At 44.2% G+C, this 26,847-nt stretch overlaps 2 protein-coding genes and 1 long non-coding RNA gene across 47 annotated transcripts in view; 1 reads left to right on the forward strand and 2 right to left on the reverse strand.

Moving 5' to 3' along the window:
- The window catches only part of RAP2A (RAP2A, member of RAS oncogene family), a 32,900-nt gene extending 25,943 nt beyond the window's left edge, over positions 1-6,957 (reverse strand). The window contains exons 1-3 of one of the 5 annotated variants that reach the window (XM_085535988.1): positions 6,374-6,957; positions 5,888-5,916; positions 2,854-3,345 (exon numbers count right to left, since the gene is read on the reverse strand). In XM_085535988.1, the coding sequence (XP_085392114.1) occupies positions 3,317-3,345; positions 5,888-5,916; positions 6,374-6,687 (372 nt within the window). In that variant the 5' untranslated portion in view covers positions 6,688-6,957 and the 3' untranslated portion in view covers positions 2,854-3,316. Of the gene's footprint in view, positions 1-2,853; positions 3,346-5,887; positions 6,017-6,373 lie in introns of those variants that run through there. The other 4 variants (XM_085535989.1, XM_085535990.1, XM_015851571.3 and 1 more) reach the window with 4 other exon arrangements.
- Positions 6,919-23,514, forward strand: LOC146762739 (uncharacterized). Its single transcript, XR_014942055.1, has 2 exons — positions 6,919-8,241; positions 9,518-23,514. It is a non-coding gene; the product is annotated as an uncharacterized LOC146762739 (long non-coding RNA).
- The window catches only part of MBNL2 (muscleblind like splicing regulator 2), a 100,792-nt gene continuing 95,930 nt past the window's right edge, over positions 21,986-26,847 (reverse strand). For all 41 annotated transcript variants that reach the window (XM_085535983.1, XM_085535985.1, XM_085535981.1 and 38 more), the window contains one exon: positions 21,986-25,103. In XM_085535983.1, the coding sequence (XP_085392109.1) occupies positions 24,976-25,103 (128 nt within the window). In that variant the 3' untranslated portion in view covers positions 21,986-24,975. The remainder of the gene's footprint in view (positions 25,104-26,847) is intronic.

The following is a 26,847-nucleotide window of genomic DNA, read 5'->3' on the forward strand; positions in this document are numbered from 1 at the left end:
AGACTGTAATGCAGCAGAAACTGGGGACTCAGTCCACATTGGAAACTTTCGAGGAGGAAAAAAGGAAGCAGGAAGCTAATGATTAAAGAAGAAGATAACTACAGTTCTTGTAGCCTTAATCATGCCAATCTCTGTACAAGTCACTACGTGCCAAGATAATTCAGCACTGCAGTCCCGTTTGCTTCCCTATTCCCACTCGAAACGTTATCATCGCATCCCACCTACACAATGTACAAGGGGGTGGGATAAGAAAAAATAAAAGATGTTTGAACAACACCTGCAATATTTGTGAAGTTTAATAACCAGTAACTGCAGGTGTGCTCTTAGCTGCATAAAAAACAACAATCTTAAAGTGAATTACGGGGAAAACAAGAAGAATGGATCTAATAATTCTGGGGTAGACACTTACTTGTAGTCTCATAGTCTCGTGCGGGTTGGAAGGGACCTTAGAGATCATCAAGTCCAACCCCCAGGATTCGAGCCTCCTGTGTAGCAGAGCGGCACTTCTACCACTTGCGCCACAGGGGATTCAAACCCAGGCCCCAGTGTTGCAACGCGGCGTTCCTACCACTGCGCCACCAGGGCACACTCAGGCGTTTCAAATTGTACTCATCTTAAAAACTCTCAATTGTCACAGAAAAGCCATTTTTAAAGTTTCAGCTGAAGAGAACGCCTGCTAACGGAAGAGATTCGGCTGAACGAACTGGTACTCGGAATGTTTTATTTATGACCAAAACAACAAAATGTGTTTCTTCCATATAGTAGCCAAGTGAAGAGCGCACAATCATGGTTATTTTGAAAGAAAAGATGTGAGTTACTGCCAACTGTGTCGGCTATATGAAAAACAGTACTTAGAGAATTATTGTTGTCTACATATCAAAGGCAAAACAGAAACTCTGGTAAGCAATGATTTTTTGATAGAATTTTCCAAGCACTCACTGCAAAATCTGTCAAAACAGCTTAATGAAGAGCAAGACAGAAGATATTCAGCCCCAAGCATCAATGCCGTATTATTGCACTAAACTACGAAAGCCATTAAAGCCACTGTTGCATTCAATCTTTAACACATTACATTGCATTTTTACAGCACGGACACAATCAAGTAACACCGCATGACTGAAGGCAAATCTTGCCCCATACTGTTCCACTACTTGACCATTTTAGCTGTCCATACATATCCACACATGTCCACAGCGCCATAAGCTACAGCAGCAATTAAGACCTATAAAGAGAAAGTAATGCTAAGTGACAGAAGCATCATTAAGAGAAATTTAAAGAAGATAGGTTGTGATCTAAACAAGCACCATCTAAACGCATATAGAAAAGGCATTTATCTACCTGGCATTCTCAACAGAAGTCCAAAGAAACACCCAAAAAGCAGGAGGGGATAAGAAAACTCAAAGTATCATGGAAGCAAGTGGGGAAAAAGTGAACCAAGGGAAGACAAAGCATGAAATTCAGTTAAAAAGCTTTAGCAGGAAAATACTAAAGGCAGTATGTTCCAAGGACGCGTGAATACTTTAAACATCTGACTTTCAGACTAAGTTGAGCAACATCAAAATCATCTTCTATAGCTTAAAACTGTGAGCTGTCAGACGGTTTTTTTGGAGGACAGTCTATGTATGAATTCCCCTCTTGAATCAAGAAACCTATAATTTTGTCTGACAGAATTATTTCATTAATTTCAACTTAAAACAAAGGCAGATTGACTTAAAAGAAAGAAAGAGAGAAAGAAGTCTGGCAGTTATTTAACAAAAACACAAAGAAAACCTCAAAGTTGAAGTTGAAGATGAAACAAATTTTAGAGCCATGTCCTGTAGGAGTTGGGTGCTCCTCCCACTGCAGCCATTTGTGATGTCCCTTCAAGTTAAAGAAGGGAAAAGGGCTGCTTTGGGTCTCCTATTGTACTTAAAATACTTTAAATGTAGTGTCTGAAGCCCAGATCGTGTCAGAATTCTACCCAGTTTCCCATGTTTTCTCAGAAAAAGTTGCACTTATTAAAAATCTCTAAATCTTTTCTTGCAATAACGTGGTAAGTTTCACCTAACAAGCACATAAACGGGTGTCAGCTTGGCCTGGCAGGCTATGGAGAACGTGGACCATGCTTATTACCTGCTCTGCCTTTTCCACTTGAAGATGAGTAATCAATTCACTACACCAAGATCACAACAAAAGCCCTCTTGCTAGAAAGACTTAAGGATTTCAGTCTCTTCTTATTTCTACCATCTTTGCATGGATAGCATCTATGAAAATCTCTACGCATTTGCTTTGTTCTTTTGCAAATAGTGCTTTAGAAGAGCAGTATTTTCCAAGTTTAAGTCCCACTGGGTGTTTAACTATTTCTTCCTGGAAGGCCGGAACCTGTTTGCTGTCAAGTGTGTTACAGCACTGCTTCATGAATACCGGTCTAAATGGGACTTTCTTTAGTCAAAAAGAAATGTGAAATACACAGGGCTTCAGAATAGCTGGGGTTGCACCAGGTGGTTATTTTCAGAACCTGAAGTTGGACCAGAAGGGCATGTTTAGGTTGGATATTAGGAAGAACTTCTTTACAGAAAGGGTAGTTAGGTACTGGAATAGGCTTCCCAGGGAGGTGGTTGAATCGCCATCCTTGGATGTGCTTAATAGCTGTTTGCATGTGGTACTGAGGGATATGATTTAGTGGAGGATGTTTAGAGTTAGGGTTCTGGTTAGGCTGTGGTTGGACTTGATGATTTTCAAGGTCTTTTCCAACTTGGGTAATTCTATGATTCTATGATCTCCAGAAGTCTCCTCCAGCCTTAACCACTCTGGGATTCTGTGGCCGCTGGTAAATTCAACCTAGTCTGAAGAATATTAACTGAAGCAAAGAGCTAAAGAACAAAGTAAACTATTTAATCTCTTCAAAACTCTATACTGATTGACAGCCATTTTTTTTTATCATCATATTATCTAGTTTTAACAAGGATATGGACCCCAATGTACTAAATGATCATTGAGTAGAAAGCATTTAATCTTTAAAGCATTTGGAAAACAACATTTTTCAACTAGACATTTGAGCAATTTGTAATTCCAAGTATAGTTTTCCAGACTTAATCACCATTAAGTCACTTAAGTACATCAATTATCATTGACTCAAGATGCTGATTTCACAATTAATAGATTTCAATAATCACTTCTCTCATATGCTTGAAATTGCCACACAGAATCTCTAGACCAGGAGGCAGATTTTCATCCTGATGGTGAACATTGCCACAAAGAACATTCAGTTTAGACACGTCCTTGTGATGTTTTTTCTTAATATACCTACACCGTTCAGCCCGCGTTTTCAGTCAACCTAAATTAATGTTTTCTGGTCTTTGTTTCCTAGAGAAGAAAGCAGTAGATTAATTAAAATTTAATATTTACTTGTTTTCCCACTACTTGAAACAAAGCATTTCCCAAGAGTATTGCTACAAGTATTATCTAGTAGATTCTGCAAGACACAAACACAACAGTCCTGTCTTCATAACACCGGTCAGATGTCTAGAGAAACTACAGCAATAGAAGAACAGCAAACTGAATGGGTAAGATGGTTATTTCTGTGCTTTAGTTTCTGCTTGAACAGAAATGAGAACACTTTTCTATTTCACGAGGTTCTAGTAAAAATGGACATAGTAAGCTACCACATGAAAAATATGCTGGGGTACATCTCATCTTCCTAACGCTACCACCTCTCAGCATTCGGAAGTACTCATCTTCAAGAATTGGAAGAGCCAAGGTTTAAGATACAGATTTGGCGCAAGCAGGATCCAGAAGCTGGTATTAGGTGCCTGAACACGTGGGGTTTGAACAACGCATTTCAAATTGCATTGCGAGTAGGAGTTCCCAAACTAAGCTTATCTATCATCACCGGTGATAACTGCTTCAAACAAGCACAGAAGTGCCCTCAAGTTCCCAAATCCAGACAGCAACCTTATGCCTTTGACTCACCGCGTACAACCCGACGCCTCACACTGAGCCACCACACATCTTTCACTCTCCTTTTCTGATTACATTCCTCAACAAGCAAAACAAGGCTGCCACTGCTTCACTTTTTCAACAGTTTCTTTCTCCCCATGTACTTGTGCTGAAGCATATCTCCAGATAAGCATGGCTGGCTGGCAGCACTGCAAGGACAGCTCACTGCAAACGTGATTGCTTTGTACATCACAAGCTATGGCCAAGTCACTTGTTGGGTAGGAACTCCTGTAAGAAGCAGCACCTAAAGGAGGAAGACTTGATTCTGTAAAGCTTTGATCCTGTACCACCACAGTCTTCCATCCCACACTGGTGGTATGCTTAGTTATGGAAAACCCCATCCTACAGCACAGGAAGCACTTCTAAATCCTTTCCCTTCTACTCATCTTATGTCTGGTCAGAAAGGGCTGGCAGTGCATCCATCCACTCAGCACTGACAGGACTTCGGCACTGAAGGTAGTGCTTTGATTCATCCCCAGGAAGATCTAGACAAAAATATGTTTATTTGGAAAAGGCAGTTTAGACTTAAACCAAAATTTCGCACTAAAGGACTTTAATTACCTGTTAAAGGCTATGGAGACACCCTCCACTCTTCTTGCTAAAGCTGTGCACCACACCTGAAAGGGATGCAGGGCTCCCACACTAAGCAGTACAAAAAAAGCTAGACTTTTAGTTATACCATTAGGAGACTTCTCTGGAAACTGGGAGACCTGGATTTCAGACCTGTTCAGGCCTATTAATGCATTGTTTTTTAACATTAAATAGCCATTCAGCAGAAACCATAGAGGCAACAGCTACCTTAACTGCTTCTAACCATTCGCTTCAGAGTTGAGTGAAGGTCTACATCTTCCTCTCCCTGCTGGCCCTGTAAACACATTATTCATTCCTCTAACATAAAACAACTTCATCAGGTGGAATGAAGGCCTTCCTTCGCTTACTTTGGTCTGGTATGTGGTTAGACCAGGGAGGCAGAAAATTGAAGCCTGTATCTCAACTTGAAGAGGAAATTTCACCTGGCTTTTCTACTTTACATGAAAAGCAACTCTGCTTATATAAGAATACAAGGGTACCTTCATCAGAAAACAAGAGCAGGGACAACATGTAAAATATAAAGATACGCACAGGTTACGAGACCTCACTGAGCCGTTCTCAGGTACGTTGATAACTCAGCGATGGTTTTGTATCAATATAAGCAAACACTTGGTTTTTCTAGGTACGCATCCTGCAGAATCCCTGGGTAAATCAGACTGTGATTACCTGCCCTTCAGTAAGGATTAAATGCCTTTGTGCAGCTGCATTTCATATATAACAACTACTTGCACAGGTGCATATCTTTGAATACGCATTCTTCCAGTTCAGCTTGCACCCCTGTTACTGGTTAAACTGACAGTACAACACATCTTATACATTGCCTGCTAGCTCCAGCAACCTCTGAAACAGAACAACAACAAACCGTGAGGTACGTTGGCTAGGGAGCATCTGGTACACTTTCAATGTTAAAAAGTGAATTGGAAGATGTGCTTTCAGCAAGTCAACAGCATCTGCCTTTCAACTGCAGCTCACTTACAAGCATCAGGACTGGCTAGAACCACGATTTCAGCTGCTTTTTGGTTACTTTGCATACAGGAAATATAGAATTAAAGCGTTGCTGGTGAATCTTTCATCAGGAACCTCTCTGCAAGCCAGAAGTTGAAGCCTTGTGACACAAGACACAACAGAAGAAGAACAAGAGTGGCATTCAGACCTACCCAAGCAGTGCTGAGTCAATGTAAGCATGGAAGTGGCAGTCACTTTCTATTCTGTTTCAGCATCTAGAGATGTCAGTTCGGGTCTGAGCACAGGCAGAGCCACAGCACTCAGACTGACAAAGCACGGGGGAACCAAAGGCTAACGAGCGCATAACTCCTACCTTCACTACTTGCAGAAAAACCTCTTCTTCTATAACGTTTGCATGCACGGCGAGAATCGCAAAGGTAAAGAAAACCAAGTTATTTTGAACTCAACACAGAAAAACGCGTTACATCAGCCTTGATACCCCCTACGAAAAAAGTTAAGGCACGTATCAGGGAAGCAGAAAGTTGCAGCCCTCCCGAAGGCCTGGGCCCTGCCTGCCCACTTTCACCACGGCTCTACACCGTGTTCCGGACCGTGCAAGCCGTGCTGGTGGCCCATTCTACAAGGGCTGCCGGCTCCCTCCCCCTCGTACAGCGGCAGCGCCGTGCTGGTACGTGCATTCCCTCGTTGTGCTTCCAGCCCGATGCCCACACCCGGCTCGGCGGCCGCGGGGAAGCGAGGAGAGCTCGGGCCCCGCCTGCGGGCGGCTCCCCCCCACACCCCGGCCGCGGGGAGCACGGAGGCCCCCGACCCCCGCCCCGGCCCCGCGGGGACACGGCACCTCTTGACGCGGATGATCTGGTCGCGCATGGGGCGGATGTCCTGGAAGCTCTGCTGGTTGACCAGGCTGTAGACCAGGATGAAACCCTGCCCGTTCTTGATATAGAGGTCCCGCATGGAGGCGAACTGCTCGGTACCCGCCGTATCCAGGATCTCCAACACGGAAGGAGACGCGTCCACCTCGATCTCCTTACGGTAAAAGTCCTCGATGGTGGGGTCGTACTTCTCGATGAACGTGCCGGTCACGAACTGCACCGTGAGCGCCGACTTCCCCACCCCTCCCGAGCCCAGCACCACCACCTTGTACTCGCGCATCCTCCCGGCGAGCCTCGTTCCGCCCTCCAGCCGCCGCCCGACCCTCACCTGCCGCCCGACCCTCACCCCCCCGCCATGAGCCGCCCCCTCCCGTCCCGTTCCCCGCCGCTCCCGCCGGGTGCTGCCGGCCGCGGCGCGGCTGAGGTGGGGCGCCCGCCCCGCCCCCTCCTTCCCCGGTCGCCACGGCAACAGCCAACCGGGCGGCGGGAGACAGAGCGGGGAGGACGGAGTCACGTGGCTCTCCCCGCCGCCTACCCCCGCCCTGAGGCGCCGGCCAATGGGAGAGCGCGTTAGAGGCACGTGACTCCCGGGAGCGGCGGTTTCCTGCCGGCCCTGCGCTGTCTCCATGGAGACAGATGCCCCGCCCACTCGCCCCCCCGAGCCGCTCGACCAATCGGCGGCCGCGCCGCTGTCACGCGGAGGGAGGGTTGAGCCAATGGCAGCGCGAGGGGGGCGGGGTTAGAGCTGGGCGGGGCCGCGGCCGGAAGTGCTGGTTGGGAGGCGCCAAGTTGGGGTTGGTTGAGCGCTCGTCTCTTCAGTGTGAGGCGTCGATAGTGATGGGGCATCGCTGGGTGTCGAGGGATATAGAGAGGAGGGGCTTGGTGCCTGTTACGGGCACAAATAATGCTCCGAACGCTGTCTGAAAAGGGCTCTCGTGGGGCTGCGCTTCTCATCTTCCTTTGGTGTTGTGCTTTTTCCTCCTCTTTTGGATCTGCGGAGCTTCCAAACTAAGTTATCTCGGCAGGATGCTCACAGATGCCTTGAAGAAAGAAGTGCTCATAGAACCATAGGATGTCCTGGCTTGAAAAGGGCCACAATACCCATCTTTTAGTCTGCCTTGAAGAAAGAAGTGCTCATAGAACCATAGAATGGCCTGGCTTGAAAAGGACCACAAAGATCATCCAGTTTCAACCCCCTGCTATGTGCAGGGTCACCGACCACCAGCCCAGGCTGTCCAGAGCCACATCCAGCCTGGCCTTGAATGCCTCCAGGGATGGGGCATCCACAGCCTCCTTGGGCAACCTGTTCCAGTGCGTCACCACCCTCTGTGTGAAAAACTTCCTCCTAATATCCAACCTAAACCTCCCCTGTCTCAGTTTAAGACCATTTCCCCCTTGTCCTATCACTGTTCAGCCTCGTAAACAGCTAAAGGTGCTGACTGCTGGTTTATGGTGAGGGGGGTGATCAGAATGAAGATGCAACAGGAGTGCTCACACCAAACAGATTTGCGCCAGCTGGTCTGTCTGGAGATGGTCAAGTTTCATGGGCAGTGAGGCATTTTGTCACTTAATGATAGTGGGATGATGTTTGCAGGGACAAAAGAATCAGAAAAATGGGATGCATGGGAACAGCTTTTGTGGCTTGGAAGATGGTAAAGGAAGGGCAGAACGGGCAGGGGGAGAAGGTGCTGGATGCCCAGAATGGGTGACTGTTCCTGAGGATCTGTCACTTCCCTGATGAAGCTAAAAACCTTACCATTGCCCTAGATTTCTAGCCTTCTCCCTGTTGATTCTGATTCACCTGGGAAAGATGACAACGTAGAAAATTCAGCTGGTAAGTGCAGGAATTTCTGTGCTAAAAACAAATGCAGATATTAGTTATGTGTAGTTATTTTTAGTGAGTTTGAGAACATGGGGCTGCTTCGGTACTGCCAGTTCTTTCTTTTATGCACATTGCTTATCCTTGCACTGTTCTCTACCAAATAGTTGGATGGAAAAAGAAAAAAAAGTATGTTTCAAAGAAAGAGAAAGTTTTATGCCACCAAAGATTGAGCTAGACAGGGTTTGTCCAGGCTGATATCTCCATCCACATCTGATGAGCAGAAGCAGACAGGCAGTCTCCTTTCCCAGCATGACCTCCTTTGCAGCTTCTCTGAACAGTCTCAGGAGTTATCCAGTCCATCTGTGCCGTGTGGCTGGAATTTTGCTGCCTTCACAGAGTTTAGAAACTTTAGGCTTCAGACAGTTTTATTGCTCCCTTCTCGAGTCTTTTATACCAAGCTATCATATTTCAGACTTCAGCAGCCTGTGGCTAACCACACCGTCTTATGATAGGCTGGAGTTTCTCTATAAATATTTCCTATTTTTACACAGCAAACAACATTCTGTTGCATAAGTTTTGCACTAGCTGCTGTGGCCTCTGACTGTGTGCTAGCATACAAGCGATGGACAGGGCCTATAGATCTATTTTTATTCACTGCACGGTAGTAGAATGACAGTGACTTCCCGTTCTTACTTACTGCCATGTTTTTGCACTTGAGCTGGCAATGCTGTCACCACATGGATTGCATCTAGCCATGTGTCATTTCAGTATTTGAGCAAGTGTAGCCAGCATTAACTGCTGAGGATTGAGATCACATTTAGTTTTCCACCTAATACTTCTTGTCAAAATGTCTGATTAGAACTGTCCATACAGCTGCTACCAAACTCATGATACAACTAACTAAAGTGAAAGGTGGCTGACTTTTCTTATCCCTGGCACTTGTAGGTGATCACACTGTTAATTTCCCTTTCTTCCCTATAGTGGCATTATACCTTTTTCTTACCAACTACCAAATCATAGGTGTTTGTCATCTTCATGATAACAGCAGCTTTCCAGATGAGAGCAGGAACCACACCAAGGCACTTGTGAAGGAACAGAACACTGGACCTGAGCTTGACTGAGGACAGTGTATGCACAGGAGCCAGGCTGGTAGGGATCCAGGAGGGCACAGGGTAGGGTTTGATGTACTGCTGGAAGACTGTATGATAGAGCTGTGCTGCTTGTTTGTTTGTTTGTTCTTAAGGAAAAAGCTTTTAAGTTTCAAGGTTGTAGTGCTTGTGTTTTGCAGTAGTAGAGCCAAAGTCTTATGAGGAGTGGCTGAGAGAACTGGGATTGTTTAGTCTGGAGAAGAGGAGGCTCAGGGGAGACCTTATCACACTCTACAATGACCTGAAAGAGAGTTGCGGTGAGGAGTTGGTCTCTTCTTCCATGTGACTAACAATAGGACTAGAGGGAATGGCAAGCAAGCACACCGAAATGGGAGATCCTAAACCATCAGGTAAGGATGCACTGGCAGTTCTTTTCCCCTCATGTTAAACTCTGTGTAGTCTTCATTTAAGCATCTTTGGAATCAGGGAGACAAAATTTGAGCAGGTACCTGGTGTACCATGGGGTGTAAACACACCCAGCCTCCTTGCTTAGTCTCCCTGCTCCTCCCAAATCCACACCACCTCTTTGCTACACCACTGTCGTAGCCTTCCTGGCCTTGTGCTGAGCCACTGCAGCCCCGTGAATCCGTGGAATACTAATCCAGACTAGAAAAGCAAATTGTGAGATAGTTGGTAGCTGTAAGGGACTCAGACAGGACAGAGGAATAGAGTTAACTCCATCCACATCTCAAAATGGTTTAAACTCGCGCCTGTTGCTTCCCACGAGATGGTTTTTGTTTTGAGAAGTAAAGCAAACCAGATTATGTTCTGGCAGAACTAGATTGAATTAATGTGTTCTACCGTACAACTGGAGGGGACAACAAGTGTGAACGCAATTAAGTGTGGCTCTGCCAGCAGATACTTATTAAGTTGCTGTAGCTGTCACTTCCAATTGTGTGCTCCCATCCTCAGGGATTTTACTTTATTTTTTTAAGCAATTTGAAAGGCACGGAGACAATAGAAGTAGGCAGACCAAAGTCTCCTCTCAACCATCATTTAATTTTCTAATCAGAAAGGAGCATTCAGGCTTCAGTCCCATGGGTTTGTTTCAGAGGATGACCGGTTTGGTAGCTGTGCACATGGGGACAGCTTTCTGTTACCATCTTATTAATGCCCTTTCCTGACAATGTGGATTAACTGTTTTGAGGAAGGGGATCATTCACCAATGGGGGGGGGGTGATGTTTTTTAACTAGTTTGTGAAGCCGCGTATCCATCCCTGTCACGTAATAAGGTCGTCGTGTTTAATTGAAGATGGTGGTTAAGTTTAAAAAGAATAATTGCTCCTGGCCTGTTTTTATTGGGAGTGAAAAATTGTATCGAACCATTCCCAAAGCACTGAGAAATCTAAATGGAAATATCCTGTCTTATCTTGTGACCTGATTCTTATTGTTTTTAGTGGAGTTTTGGTGGACTTCTGCTGGTGCGTTAACGCATTTTACAGCAAAGAGTTCTTTTACTTACCATAAAAGCAAACAAGAAACCTTGGCGATGTTATTAATTTTAATGAAAAACTTCCTCTACGTGTCTTGAGTTTTGTAAGAAATACTCATGTGCCAATAAAGTTAAGTTAATAGCTGGCATCCATATGTAGGTTCAAAACAGGGGTGTCAGCTTCAGGATATAAAAAAACCCCGGTGAAATAAATTAAAAACAGCTAATTTATTATTCCATTTGACTCTCTCTTTCTCCTTATGATGTTTAAAAATAATTCAATCACAAGATTTAAGGGAAAGTGGAAATAATGATGATCTGTTTTTATTAAGGTACAAAACTCTTGGAGTATCTATGGCAAACAGAGTAGACGATGCTGTCTGAGTCAGACATGAAAGGAAATGTTTAATCCCCCATTTTAATAACCACAATATAAGCACTGGGGCCTTGTATTTCACAAGCATTAGATTTTTGTATGTGTCATTTAAAAATCAATATTACACTTATGGTACTATTTTCCTTGTATACGGTTATTTTGAGCAAAACATTCAGAACTCAATTAATCTTTAAGGTGCCTTAATTGCTGTGAGTTACGCAATTAAATTAAGCTTTCCAACCCACTTTTCTTGTATTTATTTCTTAAATAAGCGTTTTCTTAAATGGGGCAGTATTTAATCACCTCAGATGTGATCAAATCATAGCTGACGTAATTTTGTACATGTGCTCAAACTGATTTCGTACTTTCGGTGCATGTCAGAGTAGAGGTGCTTGTTCTGGATGTTTGGATCTGTGTTGCCTGTTCTAGTCAGGAAAGAGCAAATAGTATGCAACCGCTGTCCCAGATCCTTGAAGAGGAGCAGATTTAGGAGCAGACCAAGGTGGGTGCTGGCTTTTGGCCAGGGGGAATGAGATTGGGTCTTTCCAAAAAAGGCTCAGCAGCCAGAGTGTGTACAGTTGCTGACCTCCACTCTGCATGCAAGCAGATGGACATATGTGCCCAGATCATGTATCATCCACCCTCCCTAATATCATGCTTATGTTCCCAAGCACGAGTTGGAAGGACTCCCCAAGGATCATGGAGTCCAACTCCTGGCTCCACACAGCACCACCCAAAATCCAAACCCTACATCTGAGAGCAGTGTCCAGATGCTCCATGAACTCCAGCACTCAGGGCCATGCCCGCAGCCTTGTGCAGCCCGTTCCATGCCCACCACCCTGTGGTGCAGCCCCTGTCCCTGACCCCCAACTGCCCCTCCCCTGACAGCTCCATGCTGTTCCCTCGGGCCCTGTCACTGCCACGGAGGACAGAGCTCAGTCTCTCAGATCTGACTTCTCTCAAGTACATAGGAAGTAGCTTGGGATGTGATATGAGGAGGTAGTTGTCACCTGTGAAGCAGCTTGCCTCTTTCTAGCTGCAGGTCTTCTTCAGGAATTCCTGCCTTGGGAGACTGTTGAGCCAGTCCTTTGGTTGCTGAAGCAAGAAGTTCTAATTTAGTGCTTTGAAATCAGGAATTTTAGTTATAATCTCGATCAACATAGGAATTGCTTCAAAGCAAAGCATTAGGAGTCTGAAAATCATTAAGATTTGGATGCTTTTTAATACTAACTGTTGGATTTGCCTTTTAATCTCTAGAAACTATTGCTTCATTACTTCATCATACAGTGGGCGGTGGACTCTTCTTGCAGGTAACTAGTGATGGGACCAGAGGTCACAGCTTCAAGTTGCTCCAGGAGAGGTTCTGTCTGTGGATATTAAGGAAAATTTCTCCTCTGAAAGAGGAGCAGAGCATTGGAACAGGAACTGTTCGAGTCACCATTGCTGAAGGTGTTCAAGAAGTGTGTAGATGTGGCACTGAGGGGCATAGCTTTGTGTGTGTGGTGGTGATGGGTTAGCAATTGGACCTGATGATCTTTGAGGTCTTCTCCGACCTTAATGATTCTACGATTCTAACATGTCTTTTTTTAAACAGGAGCCAGAAGTCTCACACTCTTGATTCAATCGCTGTTTCTTTAAGAGGACTCCGTATCGTAAGTATAAAATCAGAAGTTGTGGCAAGAGGGACTATGAAAGGGGTAAAAATAGCTCAGTAACCATGCTGAGTGTGGTGAGTTTCTTGCAGAGGAAAAACAAAAAGGAAGTGGCTTTATGAGGTATACAAAGTCCACATCCTCTTCTGTAAGTCTTCGATGCTGTACAAGAATGAAACCCTGTGACTGCTGCTTTCTAGCAAATTTTCAGGGCTGTGCTATACCTGAGGCTCATCCTATAGGTGGGAGATATACATGTGCTACTTTAACAAAGAATCACAGTTAGTTTCCACGAGGAAAGTAGATTCAAGAATTAACTTCGGCCTCTTTTTGCATTTCCTCTTCAGACACTGTTGTGGTCTAGTATATTTTCCTCATCAGGCTTCATGTTGTCTTCCTTGTCTTTTTAACGTAGTGTCCTCAAAACTGATCTTCCCTTGGGCTGTATTGTTGCAGTATTTAGCTCTGACAGAGAAGCTGAATTACAGAATTCCTACTCTTCCTCCTCTCTTCTCACCATATACACTCCCATTGCTTTCTCATCCATTCAGCACAGAGCCTTTGGGTTCCAGCACAGCATTACTCCTCCTCTTTCAGTCACGGCTTGGAGGGTTATTGATATAGCTTGAGGGGTTGGTAGTCAGGAAAAAATATAGAATTCTGTTTTCCTGTTGTGATTGCACTTACCAAAAAAACATCTGGATGTGATTGGAAGTTCAGCATTTGCAAATTTTTTTTTGGTTTATCAAATCCTGATGTTTCATCCCTATAAACATTCACTGCTTGGCACAGTTGTTGGTTTTCAGAATCACCTATGAAGGGTGTTGCCTTGGCCCCTACAGAGAGACCGCACTGTAGATCTTGCTTAGGAATGTCACGATCACTTCCATGAAGACCTGCAACTAAAACTTGCTGGAATTTCCTTACAACCATTGAGAAGGCGGGAGAGTGGATTGCTCAGCTACTAATACCTTGCCCTGATTTTGAGAAACTGATTGTTCATATCTACGGGCAGTACCTTGCGCTTGTCTTCACTGAATTGCATCACATATCTTGTGCTATTTTTTCTTACCCTTGTCAGGTTCTAATTTTGTCTTCCAACACACTTGCAGGCCCTCCTCAGCTTTGTAGCATCCTCAAATCTATTAAGCATCGTCTTTTCTGTGCAGTACACCAATAAATGGCTAGTTGCTGGACAATGCTGTAATAAAATAAGCATTCATTATGTTTACTCTTATTACATAAGAAACTACATTTATTTTATTGAGTCCAGTGCATATTGGATGCAGCTCTGTGACAACAGAAATGATGGTAGAGCAGAGAACTGTGTTAGCTAGCACAAATAGCACAGAAATACCATCTTAACTTGAAAATGTTAATTAGCACATAATTGGAACTGCCTCATCTGATTCTCTAGGTACTGTTTTCTCTTTTTTTCCTGAGAAGCTCCTATCTTCAAACACTCGCTGCCTTTAGATATGGCTGTACTATTGATCAATCCTCCACTGAAAAAATTATAGGTCAGGTAAAACTTGTGATGGTTCAGCTCTTCCCTGGGCTGAGACGCGATTCACCTCAGTGGCCATATCTCATGCCAGGCAGCTGTTAGCAAAATCTAATTGTTTAATAAAAAAAACCTAATGAATAATACACGCTGCCATATAATTTTATTGGGCTTACTTTTGCTTCCTAAAATGTGCGTTGCTGTGACATCAAATGTGCTCCTTCATCAAAGCTACCAAATGCTTAAAAATCAAACACTGGTGTTCCTGTAAGATAAAAAAGAGTTTTAATTGGCCATTCTCACCCAGTTTCATCTGGGAAAGCATTATATAATATGCAGGGGGTAGATAACCTCAGAGAGCACATAAATATCCAGTGAGGAATTGCACAAAGCAGTTGTCCAGAGAGATGTTTTCATGCGTGTAGCATGCACCAGATGGGAGCTATGCAGTAAATCAATTCCAGATTGAACTGGGAAATCACACTGAGCATGGGCTAAGAGCCATTTCTTTCCATGCCACCTTGATAGGCATCTGCTGAAACACCATCTCAGTGGCTCGTGGCCTTCAGTGTGTAAGCCAGCTGAGAAGGTGGCTGGTGGACCCCCAACTGATCCACGTATTTGACAGATGTGATCCATTGTCTTGTCAGCTATGGTCTAATGTAGCAGGGAAATCGAGTCCCTGAAGTCATTTAGAAGTCGTTGGGAACAAAACCCTTCTGGTGTTCCAAGACCCAGAAGAACAACTAGCTGCTAGTTTAATGTAGGTGGAGGAGGAGCCAACAGTAGCACTAAATCAACCATGAGCAGATGACCTCCCTGTCAAGAGTGTGATAGATCCAAAACAGTGCTATTCATACACATCTCCACTGTACCAAGGTATGGCTGCAGCTCACAGCAGGGCTGCTTGCTGGTTTGGGGTCTGTAGGGACACGTCTCAGGGGGACATAGGTGCAACTTACTGCTCCATGGCAGCTTAACAAGGAGGGGTGTGTGCATGTATGCCAGCTGTGGTTGTGTGTCTCAGTGCTGTGCCCGCTTTAGAAATAATGCACTTCTCTTGGGTATAACCTTACCACAGTTTACACAGAGGGAGATGGGAACAGGAAGTTACTGCTCACTGCAGCCCTAAACATTTCTCTTATTTCTCTTAGTGGTACAGATCAACCCCCACAGTTTGAGAGAGTGGCCTATTCGTGCCTGTTTGAGCAGGAAATATTGTGTCTCACCTTCTAAATCAGCCTCTGTACAGATGACACTGATGACAGTCAACACCTCCCCCCACCTATTTAGAAAGACAAGACAAAGCAGCATGTTTTGGTTAAACCAGACTATTTACAACCCTCTTTGCGCTTTCTTATTTATTTCCATTTTTCAGCTAGTGCCTGGGGAACGGACTGTCTCTGAGCCTGATATAGAGTTATATAGTGCCATTTGATTAGAAGATGAAACATCTATTTAAAAACACATAAAGGAAATTAAAGAGCAGGAGCAATCTGAGCTGCAGTATATTCCGCAGCCCTGAAAACCTTCAGCTGGAGTCACAGCCGCTATAAATTGACATGAACTCCAGTATCTTAAAGCTGCACTGGTTTGTGTGACCCGAGGAGGCGACCTCTGAGACTACTGTATAAATATCAGAGCTTTCAACCTGACAAGGTCAAAATAAAGAATATTTTTGGTCCAGTCCTGGCTACATGCATCCATGTTGATCCTTGATTTAAGCAGCACTTTACAAAGCAGCTGAGGGGAGTGTGTGGCCTACACGTTTCCGTCTCTGAGAAGACTAAATCCAGGCACTGCAGAAACCAGATCTTAGCAGAGCCATTTTCTTTTATCAGTTTTAAGGTGGATTGGCTCAAGTGTGCAGGCTCCTGGAGGGTGAAGCCACATCCAGCTGTGCCATAGAATGGAGCTAAGATACCAAGGCGAGACAGCTGTTTCTCTCTGCAAGTATTCATGAAGTAATATGTAGTTTGCTCTGAAAGTAATGCCTCCTCTTTCTTTCCATGTGGATTACAGCAGAGTGCCCCTCTGCTGCCATCTGTCACACAACAACAACATGGAGTGGGATAATGGTAGGAAGTCATATGGCAACCTCTATCACCATCATCCACCTCTGACGTCATGGGCCAACATAATAAAAAAGGAGGCACTGCTTTTGGAGCAGCTCTTGTAATGGTAACCATAAAGGAAAGTAAAATAGTTTGCTTTGATTGTGCTATTTATAAAAGTGAGGATTCGATTGGCTATGAAATGATGGTTGATTTGGGGCATTTTGAATGACTAATGTTTGATTCTGACCGAGTCCTTTTCTGAGAGGAGAAGAAAGCAAGCTGTGCTCTGAGAAAAGAGCTCTGGATTTATATAGAGAGGTGCTGCTGAGCAGCACTGCCGGCGTCCTTTATTTAAGTAGGAATAATTGTATTGCACAGGAAGCTTGGACTTGAAAGCAGTTCCTGTGATAATTACTCCTACGGAGGAATTCACCAAAACTTGAAGGCTGGTCTGATGTCACAGAAGATCATCTGCATTAGGGCTAAAATTACAGCAAAGGGAGAGGAAACAGGTGAATAAGAAAGAATGTAGGCTCCGAGAAAAACAGGTCCTTTTAAGAAAATGGTTCATCTCAGCAAGAAGGGGCAAAGTGTCTCGTAGAGTGATCACCTGATGCAGACGGATGTGAGAGGCAAGTAAGAGAACAACAGTACTGTGCTTGGATTTCTGTTCAAGTGTCCCTGCTGGGTTCTTGTTGTACAGTGTCCCCTCATTGCACTACCACTTTGCTTTCCATTGGGCTTCCACAATACCTGATAGCTGTCATCAAAACCTGCCCCGTGGGGAGCTTTCACTGTGAAACACCAGCAAATTTATCTCACCCAGTAGTTGCAACACTTCTCAAAGTGGGTTTATTTACAGCCTGCCTGGAAGGAAGCCTTCGCCATTTTCTCTTTGGTCTCAAAACATTGCATGGAGCAGGCAGGCTTTGCAAAAAGCCCTCTCCAGGAATGTCCTGGCCACTCTTCCATCAACACAAAGCAAATCCCTAATTAAGCAGTGCTTTAAATACTCAGACCCTTGTGGCTTCCTGCTTCAGTTACGAGAATGAAGACTGTCTGGTCAGTCTAACTGGAAATAGCTCCCACGCAGGCTTTTTTTTACAGCGAGGGGGTTGGAACCAGATGATCTTTAAGTTCCCTTCCAATCCAAGATATTTTGTGATTCTTGGGATTCGTAAGCTTGCAGGAAGTGTCTCCATGTGGCACAAGACGCTTTAAGAACCCCACAACCTCAGACAGAAGTGAAGGAGCAGAAGTTGGCAGGCAGCACGGGGTTCCCGTGGTGCACATATGCTCAGAAGAGAAGCTGAGGTGAAAGTCAGAGCAAGGAGGCTGCTGGGAGTGGGTAGGGAGATGCACAGCGCCTAGAATGGCTTGGCAGGGGTCACCCAGGAACTTCTGCTGGCTCCAGCCTCCCCTTCTCACTCCATTTACTCACACAGAAAGTCTGAGTCTGAAGGCAGAAGGCCTAACTTTTGTGCAATACAAATATGCTTCTGTTATTACTCTAATTCATCTCCCACCTGACTTTAGTGGGCCAGTACAGAGAAAAAGATGGCCAGAAGAAAACTATTGCCACTGTTTAGGCAATCCATATAAATACTGTACTACATCTGGAAAACAGAGCAGTTGCAAGTGAGAAGGCGCAGTTAGCTGACAATTCAGTAGATAATTCAGTTGCATTTGCCTCATAGGCTTTTTGTACATTGCAAATTATTTCTGGATTGTACTTCATACAGAGGAAGATTTGAATTACCTTGCTGCAGCAGCTGTTCTACCAGGGCTGAGAGGAACTGATCTAGAAGACAAATGGGCGCATCTGAAATGTGCATTTTAAGAGGACTGAAGCAAACTGGAAATTAAGTAGCCTGACCTTTGAAAGCTGCAAAGGGTTTGCAAGCCGCCTAACCCCCAAGTAGACTGGGGAGAAAAACACCAACCAGAAGTTCCCATACGTAGATCTGGGTCAGATAGAGTATAGTACAGGGGGTCTACCCAAACCATTTAGAATAAAACAACTCATTTGCAGACAAGAATGGTCCTTTGCATTGGTTTTAAACTGAGAAGGGGAGGTTTAGGTTAGATACTAGGAGGAAGTTTTTCACTCAGAGGGTGGTGACGCACTGGAACAGGTTGCCCAAGCAATCTGTGGATGCCCCATCCCTGGGGGCATTCAGAGCCAGGCTGGATGTGGCTCTGGGCAGCCTGGTCTGGTGGTTGGTGACCCTGCACATAGCAGGGGGTTGAAACTAGATGAGCATGTGGTCCTTTTCAACCCAGGCCATTCTATCATTCTATGATTAAAACTTCATTCACACTAAGTTGTAAGGATAAAATTGTACTTGTGTTGGTACAATCCCAATGATGGAATAAAGCCTGTGTGAAGATTATGCCTGATGCTACCTGTCAGAGGGGTACGGTAACTCTAAATTCCTTCCTATAACCTGGATAGAGATACCAACATCTCAAAGACACCAGATGTGAAATCTGTGCTGGTGATTTATATGACTTCCTCAAGAATGCTATCAGCTGCTCTTTGGCCTTAGCTCGGTGAGCGTGTGGGCATTTAGGTGACATGAGAAGCATTTCTAGGCACTGCTGTAGGTGAATACAAGCTTCCATATGCAAAGATACTCAGTGATGCCGAGTACCTAAGGCCTCCACAGGGGCTGCCAGACTTGAGATACCCAAGTGTATCGGTGTTCCTTCAGAGCAGCGGCTCCAGGCCAAGTGTCTGAGATGACACAGCAGCTACAGGTAAAAGCGGAATCCCTCCTAGCAGCTTTCCAAGTGTGGAAAGCTTGCTGGCTTACAGTAGCACTGTCAGTCACCAACTTCAGCATCTCTGAATGTGCTCCCCTGGCATTCAGTGTGGTGGCTTTCAGCTGAAAACGAGGAACTAAATGTATCTCCCCTGTCTAACACCCTGTGAAATGAGAGGCGCTCCCAGCAAACTTCACCGCCACCGCCAGCACCTCCACCCTGAGCACAGCCACGACACCAACAACGCGGCCGAGGGGGATGATCACCAAAACTCGTTTTCCTTCGGAGCAATATCCAAATGCAGCTCTTTGAAGATGAGAGGAGCGAGGTGTCTTTTCCTGCAGTGATTTTCCCACATCATAAAGCCACGTGTATTTTCCTGACTGGGAAAGAAACTTTGATGGAAATGATGCAACTGCGGCACCGCACTGCTCGTACCAGCAGTTCACACCATTATCCTATTTGTAAGGTTCTTTTTTTCCCCTCCCGTAGCAGAAGGCATTTCCATAAAACAACATGTAATTTCTTTCCTGCAGTTTCTGAGGGTTCTCTAACCACTGAACCGGACGAATGAGAACTTAGCAGACATTTGTATAATTTATTCTTTCACAAATAAATCTAAGGATATAATCTATACCTATCACAATTTGCCCTTGGAAAAGCCCTTCTGAACTGTCAATTATATGACATTAAAAAGGGAGGTTACTTGAAAAGTAGGGCTTGGTAAGGGCTTGGCTAGAGAAATGATTGCAGGCATAGGGAGGCATGGTATGCATGTGATCAGGTGCCAAGGAAGGTTTTTAGCAGTTCCAGTCAAGGTGTATTTTTGGGTCCCGTCAACTCATACAGTGAATGCCTCCAGCAGAAGATCCAGCAGAGTCCACACTGCCTGACAGCCGTGCCCACAAGTCCCTTCTCCTTCACCAGCCACAACTCAGAAGGGCTGGGTTGTTGCTAGACTCTGCTGGAGAGAAATAGCTCTTTCTGAAACCAACCCAGCTGCTGTTTTGGTTACTTGCTCAGCAGACACTCCCAAAGTGCAGCACGGACACGGCTGAACCAGTTTTGGCTTCCTTCACTCTATACAAACATGCAAAGCTATCCCAGCAGGTACTGACCCCTCAGATGTCACACATCCTTTTGTTTCATGCTATTAATTTCAGCGGGCCTGCAAAAAAAACAACAGCCCTCAGATTGCTTCAGACCTCTGAACTGCAAAACAAACAGAACCACAATGGAAGTATGAACCGTGCCTTACGGCCATGGCTGTGCTGCGTGAGGCCTGAGGAGATGGATGCAGCAAACATGGAGCTGGCCAGGCCAGGCTGATGTGAAGCAACGTGATGTCTGCAGGGCAAGGAACTGTTCCCTGGGGGGACACAGCATTTGGCACCGAAGTGGTGGCACCAGCTTGTGTGTGAGAGCATACACATGGCTTTAGAGCCACAGCCCACAGCCAGCTGCCCTGTGGAGAACACAAAAGGTCTCCAAAATCTCCTCTCTGGAAATATCTTCATCTGGAAACCCTGAAATTTATCTCCGCACATGGAGATGTACAAACATCCCTGGCTTGACGGGCTCCCAAAAGCTCCTGTCTCCCAGAAAAGCTTTTTCATTGCTATGCAGAAAACAAAACCATTTTTAGATGAGACAGTGAACACATCCTGACCCTGACAACTGCCAGAAGGTCACTGCAGGCTGAGATTTAACTCAAAGGAGCATAAAAAGAGAAATTTTCACCTACTCGATCTTTAGGTGAATTTGAATTGCTTGCCGATCCTACTTCACAATGCCCTTGTAGCCCTCTAATTCTCCAGCCCTCTCTCTGCAAGGCAGCCCTGTGTCTCTCTTCCAACCCACATGCGCGTTCTCAGCAGGCTTCTGGCTCTCTACGCTCATGATGCATCCAAACTGACTGGTTGACCTGGTGGTTTTCCACATCACTTGTGACCTTGGACTCCTTTCAGACCAGTCCCACGCTGATGCAATGTGTACAGCCTTATGACACAAATTCTTCTTGATTCCATGTGTTCCTAAGGGAGCAGAAATTGTTATTTTTTTCAAGCATTTAAAGCATGGACAGAGGAGATGGTGTGAGAAAACCATGGAGCTGCAAACCAGTGGCTTTAATCCCTCCTCTGCCACTGAGCTTGCTGTGTGATCTCTGCAGGGGCAATGCTGCTCTCCCAGAGGAACTATGAGACGATGGGGACTAGCTGATGGCATAAAGCTCTGTGAGATATGTGCAAGGCAGGAGGATGGAGCATGACAAACCCCGCAGTGGTTACCCATCTGCAAGCTGTCCCAGTGTGCTCCCGCAGGTGGAAGGGGCACAAAATGACTTTTGAGGGGCTAAATCCATGCAGTCCAGTGTCACAGAATCATAGAATGGCTTGGGTTGAAAAGGACCACAATGATCATCCAGTTTCAACCCCCCTGCTATGTGCAGGGTCGCCAACCACCAGACCAGGCTGCCCAGAGCCACATCCCGCCTGGCCTTGAATGTCTCCTGGGATGGGGCATCCACAACCTCGTTGGGCAGCCTGTCACCACCCTCTGAGTGACAAACTTCCTCCTTGGCACAGGGACATGACACCACTGCCCAAAGCTTTGATCCGCACAGGGCGCAGGCAGCAGGCAGGGATGCTCCTATGTGTGTCCAGGAGCAGGGGACCACACGTGACAATCTGTTCCTTGAATGTGCAATCAAGAAAAATGGTAAGATTTTAAAAGACAACTCGTGCTTTCTTTAGTCCATATTTGTTGTCCCTGCCCCATCTTCTCAGTCACTTCTCAATAAAGGAAGGGTCCGACTCGGCCATCACTTTAAAATGCTTCTTTTTATTTCAGTGGTTGTACATTGGGTGAATGAACTGAACGTCACAACAGAAATAGAATGGTTATTTAACAGACCACTAGTAGTTATACGCCAGAATCGAGCAAATGGAGGGGCTTCTCAAACTGTTCCCGAGGTGTTTGTGTGAGCGCTGTCAGTTACAGTGGATGAGAGAGGCAAACAAAAAGGTATTTTGGTGAGGAGCTGCATCATCGCTCGAAGGAAATTACGCTGAGACACCTTGAGTAGCTCGAAACTACGCCTCAGCCGCAGTATTTACTGCCTCTGTGCTGGCCCATCTCATGGTTCCTTTTGGGGGGGGGGGGGTTATTTGTGTGTTTTTCTGTTGGTTTGTTTTCTTTTTTTTTTTTTTTTGTGGTTTTTTTGTAGTTTTTTTTTTTTAATTAAACAAAGCGTTTAAAATTTAATCATCTCTGTTAGAGTTTTTTTTTTGTTGTTTTTGTTTTTTTTTTAAATATAAACAAAGTTTTGGCAAATAATATTTATACAGAAAAATAGCTTTTAGATCTTCCCAAATTTCCAAATAGTCTATAAAATTACTTTATAAATAAATAAAATGCAGAATCTGTCGTACACGCATTTGCACATCTCTGTAATTGCCTCCTTACCGTTAGCATAGGTTTTTGCACTCGTGCAGTTTTTAGGAATATTACAAAGTCGTCGAGTCGTGAAAGTGGATCTCTTTATTAAAAATACATTTTCTCTTTTTTTTTTTTGTCTGTCAGTTTATCTGGATGAAAGACCTGATGTATCTGAAGCTTCGTCATCCGTGGGCAAAAAAAAAAACCAACACATAGTCGTGTTGGGTTACTTGTAGAAAACAATAGGATAACGGTTATTTCGAAACATAAAAAGTTCACATAAAACGATGCCTCGTAGAATTATCTACATAAAATATTTAAACAACGTGGATAATTTACCATTTAGTATTATACAGTAAGCTACCCAAATGCCTAAATTAACTATTATAAAAAAATAAAAACAACTTTGACGGATATAGGCAAGTTGCAGTGTCAACTACCTAATTATAATGACTGAGAAAGTCTACAAATATTAGTGTTTTAATAGTATATCATGGTGATACCTTAACTGCTAAATAACAAGTTAAGATACGCTCTTTTCCCACAAATTAAAACTAACGCGACGTTACAAGCACTATGTTAATTTTACAGTCCAATGGCGATCCTTGCTTTTTTCCTTTTTCCTGTCAGATGATCAAATCTCCAGCTTTATATATATAAATAGATAGCAATTAGACATTGGACGAACAAGATTTAGCCCGGAAATCATTTCCTAGACAAACAGTTCCACACGTAGTGCCTTCAGTCGTTCCCAACGGGCAGTGCTGCCAGAGTTTAAAGTAGTTTACAATCAATCTGAAGAGGTTAAGTTAAAATACTGCAATCACTAATAATGTCCACATAGAAAACTTATGCCGCAAACGATTATACATAATATCCACTTATAACAACTGTCTTGTTTTTTTTTTTTTTTTAAACAATAATTTAAAAACTACGTCATTTCCGTGGTACGTGTGCAACATAGAAAATGTGAAAATATGAAATATTTGGTACGATAGTGCTTGAAACAAATCTCAAATCAAACAAATGAAATTTTAATTATACATATATAATTACCTTGTAAATCAACAAAGTATTTAAAAAAGTAAACAACATTAAAATCTGCTTCATCCATATATATGTATGTATGTATATATAATATGTATATAATCGTATTAAAGATATCTTCATACTTTCATGACATAAAATATGTTTTTAAAGAAAAAACAATTAGAAGAACTATTTTTTTCCTCCATTCTAATCTGGTTACAATCTCATAACCCAATTAAAAAAAAAGCAAATACAGTAATGATTAATTAAACTGAATCTCATTCTACATTCTTAGTGTTCAGTTAATAACCTAGATTAAAGTCACTTATGAAGTCTCAGTGACTAAACTGGATTTCCATTAAATTAAACTATTGTACACTTCTCTTCATCTACAGCTCTCTTTTTCTCCTTTCCTTTTGTCAGTTTGGTCTTTTCGTTTGATTTTACGTCGGTCGAGGTTACTCGCTAAGAGCTCGGATCTCCTGGGTAACCCGACTGCGAGTCTGAGAGATATTCGCTCCTGCTAGGATTGACTGTTGGCATCAGGCTCGCTTTCACCAAGTCTGATGTGACAAAATTTAGGCACTTCTGCAAAGTCTCTTTTAAAAACATTATAAATATACTCGTAAAATAATATTCTCTAGATTTTGTTCTTCTGGGGTCTGAAAGGGGGGTATGAAGTTCATACTGTGCAAAATTTCTCACTTCTTTTTTTTAATTTTTTTTCTTCTTTTTTTTTTATTTTATTTTTTTTCCTCCTATTCTGCTGTGACTCAAATGCAACTTCTCCATACAAGTCAAATACCAACTATGTGCATCTAAAGGAATTTGTGCTTTGCTTTGGGTTTCTGGCTAAAAAATTCAGACTGCTGGGGTGACGTGCAGGACGCCGGGCCTTGTTGCACTTCTTCCCTCTCGGGGTCAGATTGCTCGGGGAGCAAAACCAGGAGTTTGTTTTTTTTTTTAACCAAGGAGAAAACCCCCAATTATAGTTTGGGTTAAAACTAAATGTGCAACCGGGATATGTTTTTAGCCAATACAAATTAATTATTGCTGAGCTTGAAAGATTCATGAACCGCGAATCTCCCAAGGCTAACTCAATTGGACCATTCCCATTAGGTATAGTTATGGAGAAAAGACAACGTTTGCAAGAATTAAACTATGTTTAGAAAATCTTCAAAACTAAATGTTACCCTTTATGTCTTGAAACATCACAGCTGGTATCAGGTAGTTAACTATTTTAGGTCGGAGTATAGTAAGCATACCATATTTAATATTCATATATGACATAGCAGCACTAGCTTTTTAGAGTTTGTGATTTGTCCGTAAGAACAAATTCTTTACTTAGCATGCAGTTTGTGGCAATTCTAGAGAGGAGGAGACAGGATAGTATGTACAGTAGCCGTGCTTGGCCATCCGCAGGGAGGCTTCGTGGCACTCCGTCCCATTCCTGCTGATTACTTCAGGATTATCTGTGGAGAGAAAGGAAAGCGTGATCGCGCCGCTGGGTGAGGCCGCCGAGTCCCCGAAATGGGCGGCACTGCTCTGACTACAGCCAGCCTCTACAGGACAGCTGCTCATGCCCTAAATGCTGGGTGGGAGCCTGTGAGTCTCAAAGACCTGCTCAGCGCATCCTCTGCTGCGTGAGGACACGTGGAGAGGACAGTAACAAAACATGAGAGGGGAACCAGGCAACCAGGCTGGCAGGTGGCCGGCCCAGCAAGGTGCCCCAGTGCCCACCTCCTTCTGACAGCCAAATGGGAACAGCACGGGGCAGAGGTGGAGGCCGGGCCGCTCACCACTACCAAGCCAAAAAAAAAAGGCGTACTGGGCTGGATGTTTGTGACAAGCTAAAGTGTTGGGTTTTTCTAATGCATTTCTAGCAACTGCTAATTTCTGACGCATTATCAGCAGGTCAGTGAATTGAGAGCTCCTTCACGCTTCCTCACGCCAGCAAGTCCAGGGGGATGGTCCTAAAGGCACTCAGCCAGTTGTTAACCTGCCTGCTTGCCTCCAATGGCCTCAGCCTAAGGATGAAGCAACCATTCTGCAGGTGCAAGCTCCTGTGCCTCCAATACCATGATGGTATTGGGCAGGATGTGCCCAGTGAGCTTCCAAAATGTGAAAGCAATTGCCTCGACCAGCACGCTGTACTGGGAGATGATCAGGATTTCCGTCCTCTCCCACATAAAGGGCTGTTGGTGAATGGGATATCAGAAGCACGGGGTCTGATGTTTTACCATGCTGTTGCTAATCTGTACTCCAGACCGAAGCACAAGTCAAGGAACTGGAGTACATCACTTGCTCTTCCTGTTTGATTTGGCACTCCGTGCATTTTTAAGCTGTGTTTGCAGGTAGTCTGCAAGACAGGCATGACAGCACTTTGACCTACTTGTGTAGTACGCAGACAGACCGCTGCTTAATGCAATATTTATTTTAAAAGGGAAAGAAAAAAGGTGTTTTGAAAATGACTTCAGCAACATACTACCTCTGACATACAGAAAAGAAACACGCTCAGCACTGTGTGGAAAGCCCTTGCCTGAGGCACCCTGAGACCACTCTGAACATGCCTCGCAACCCCACACTGCCCTGCTCCCAACGCACCAAGGAGGGCCTTAGGATCAGCACACCATGCCACGAAGACTGCCAGTCAATACAAACCCTGTCTAACTTGCTGGCATGCCTGAAAGTAATCTCTTATCATCACCGATAACTTGGTGACTCCCACTCCAAAGGGCTGGACGTCTAAATACATCATAGTTACAACAAGGACATATATTTGTAATGACTTCCACTCATTGTGAGTTTGTGGGCTTATCGTCTATCTGCTGTTTCCTATCGAAATAACAGAGAAATACCTTTGCTGAAATAACAAAGCCTCGCCTGTGATAATCCTGGTCCATCTACAGCACTGTGACTTGGCAGTTAGTACAAAGAATGAAGCCGTGCTGAAAATAAGAAGTGGCCCAGATTATCAGCGCTGGTATTTTTAGCATGTTACAACCCAACATGTCCATGTAATTAATAAAGCAGCTTTAGCTATACTGGGTTAGCCATGGTCACGCAAATGTATTTAAGGGATCCTAAAGTGTAGTTTAATGGAACGTCACCTGAAATCTACACAGTTTCAAAATTAGGATTTCAGATACTGCAGCTGCCTGACTCCGCTGGCAGCTTTTGAGGGGACAAAACTTGTATTTTGCTCTCACTTATTTT

This window comes from Coturnix japonica, chromosome 1 (genome assembly GCF_054131305.1).
Source record: "Coturnix japonica strain WE chromosome 1, WE-NBRP24, whole genome shotgun sequence".
NCBI classification, from domain to species: Eukaryota; Metazoa; Chordata; class Aves; order Galliformes; family Phasianidae; genus Coturnix; species Coturnix japonica.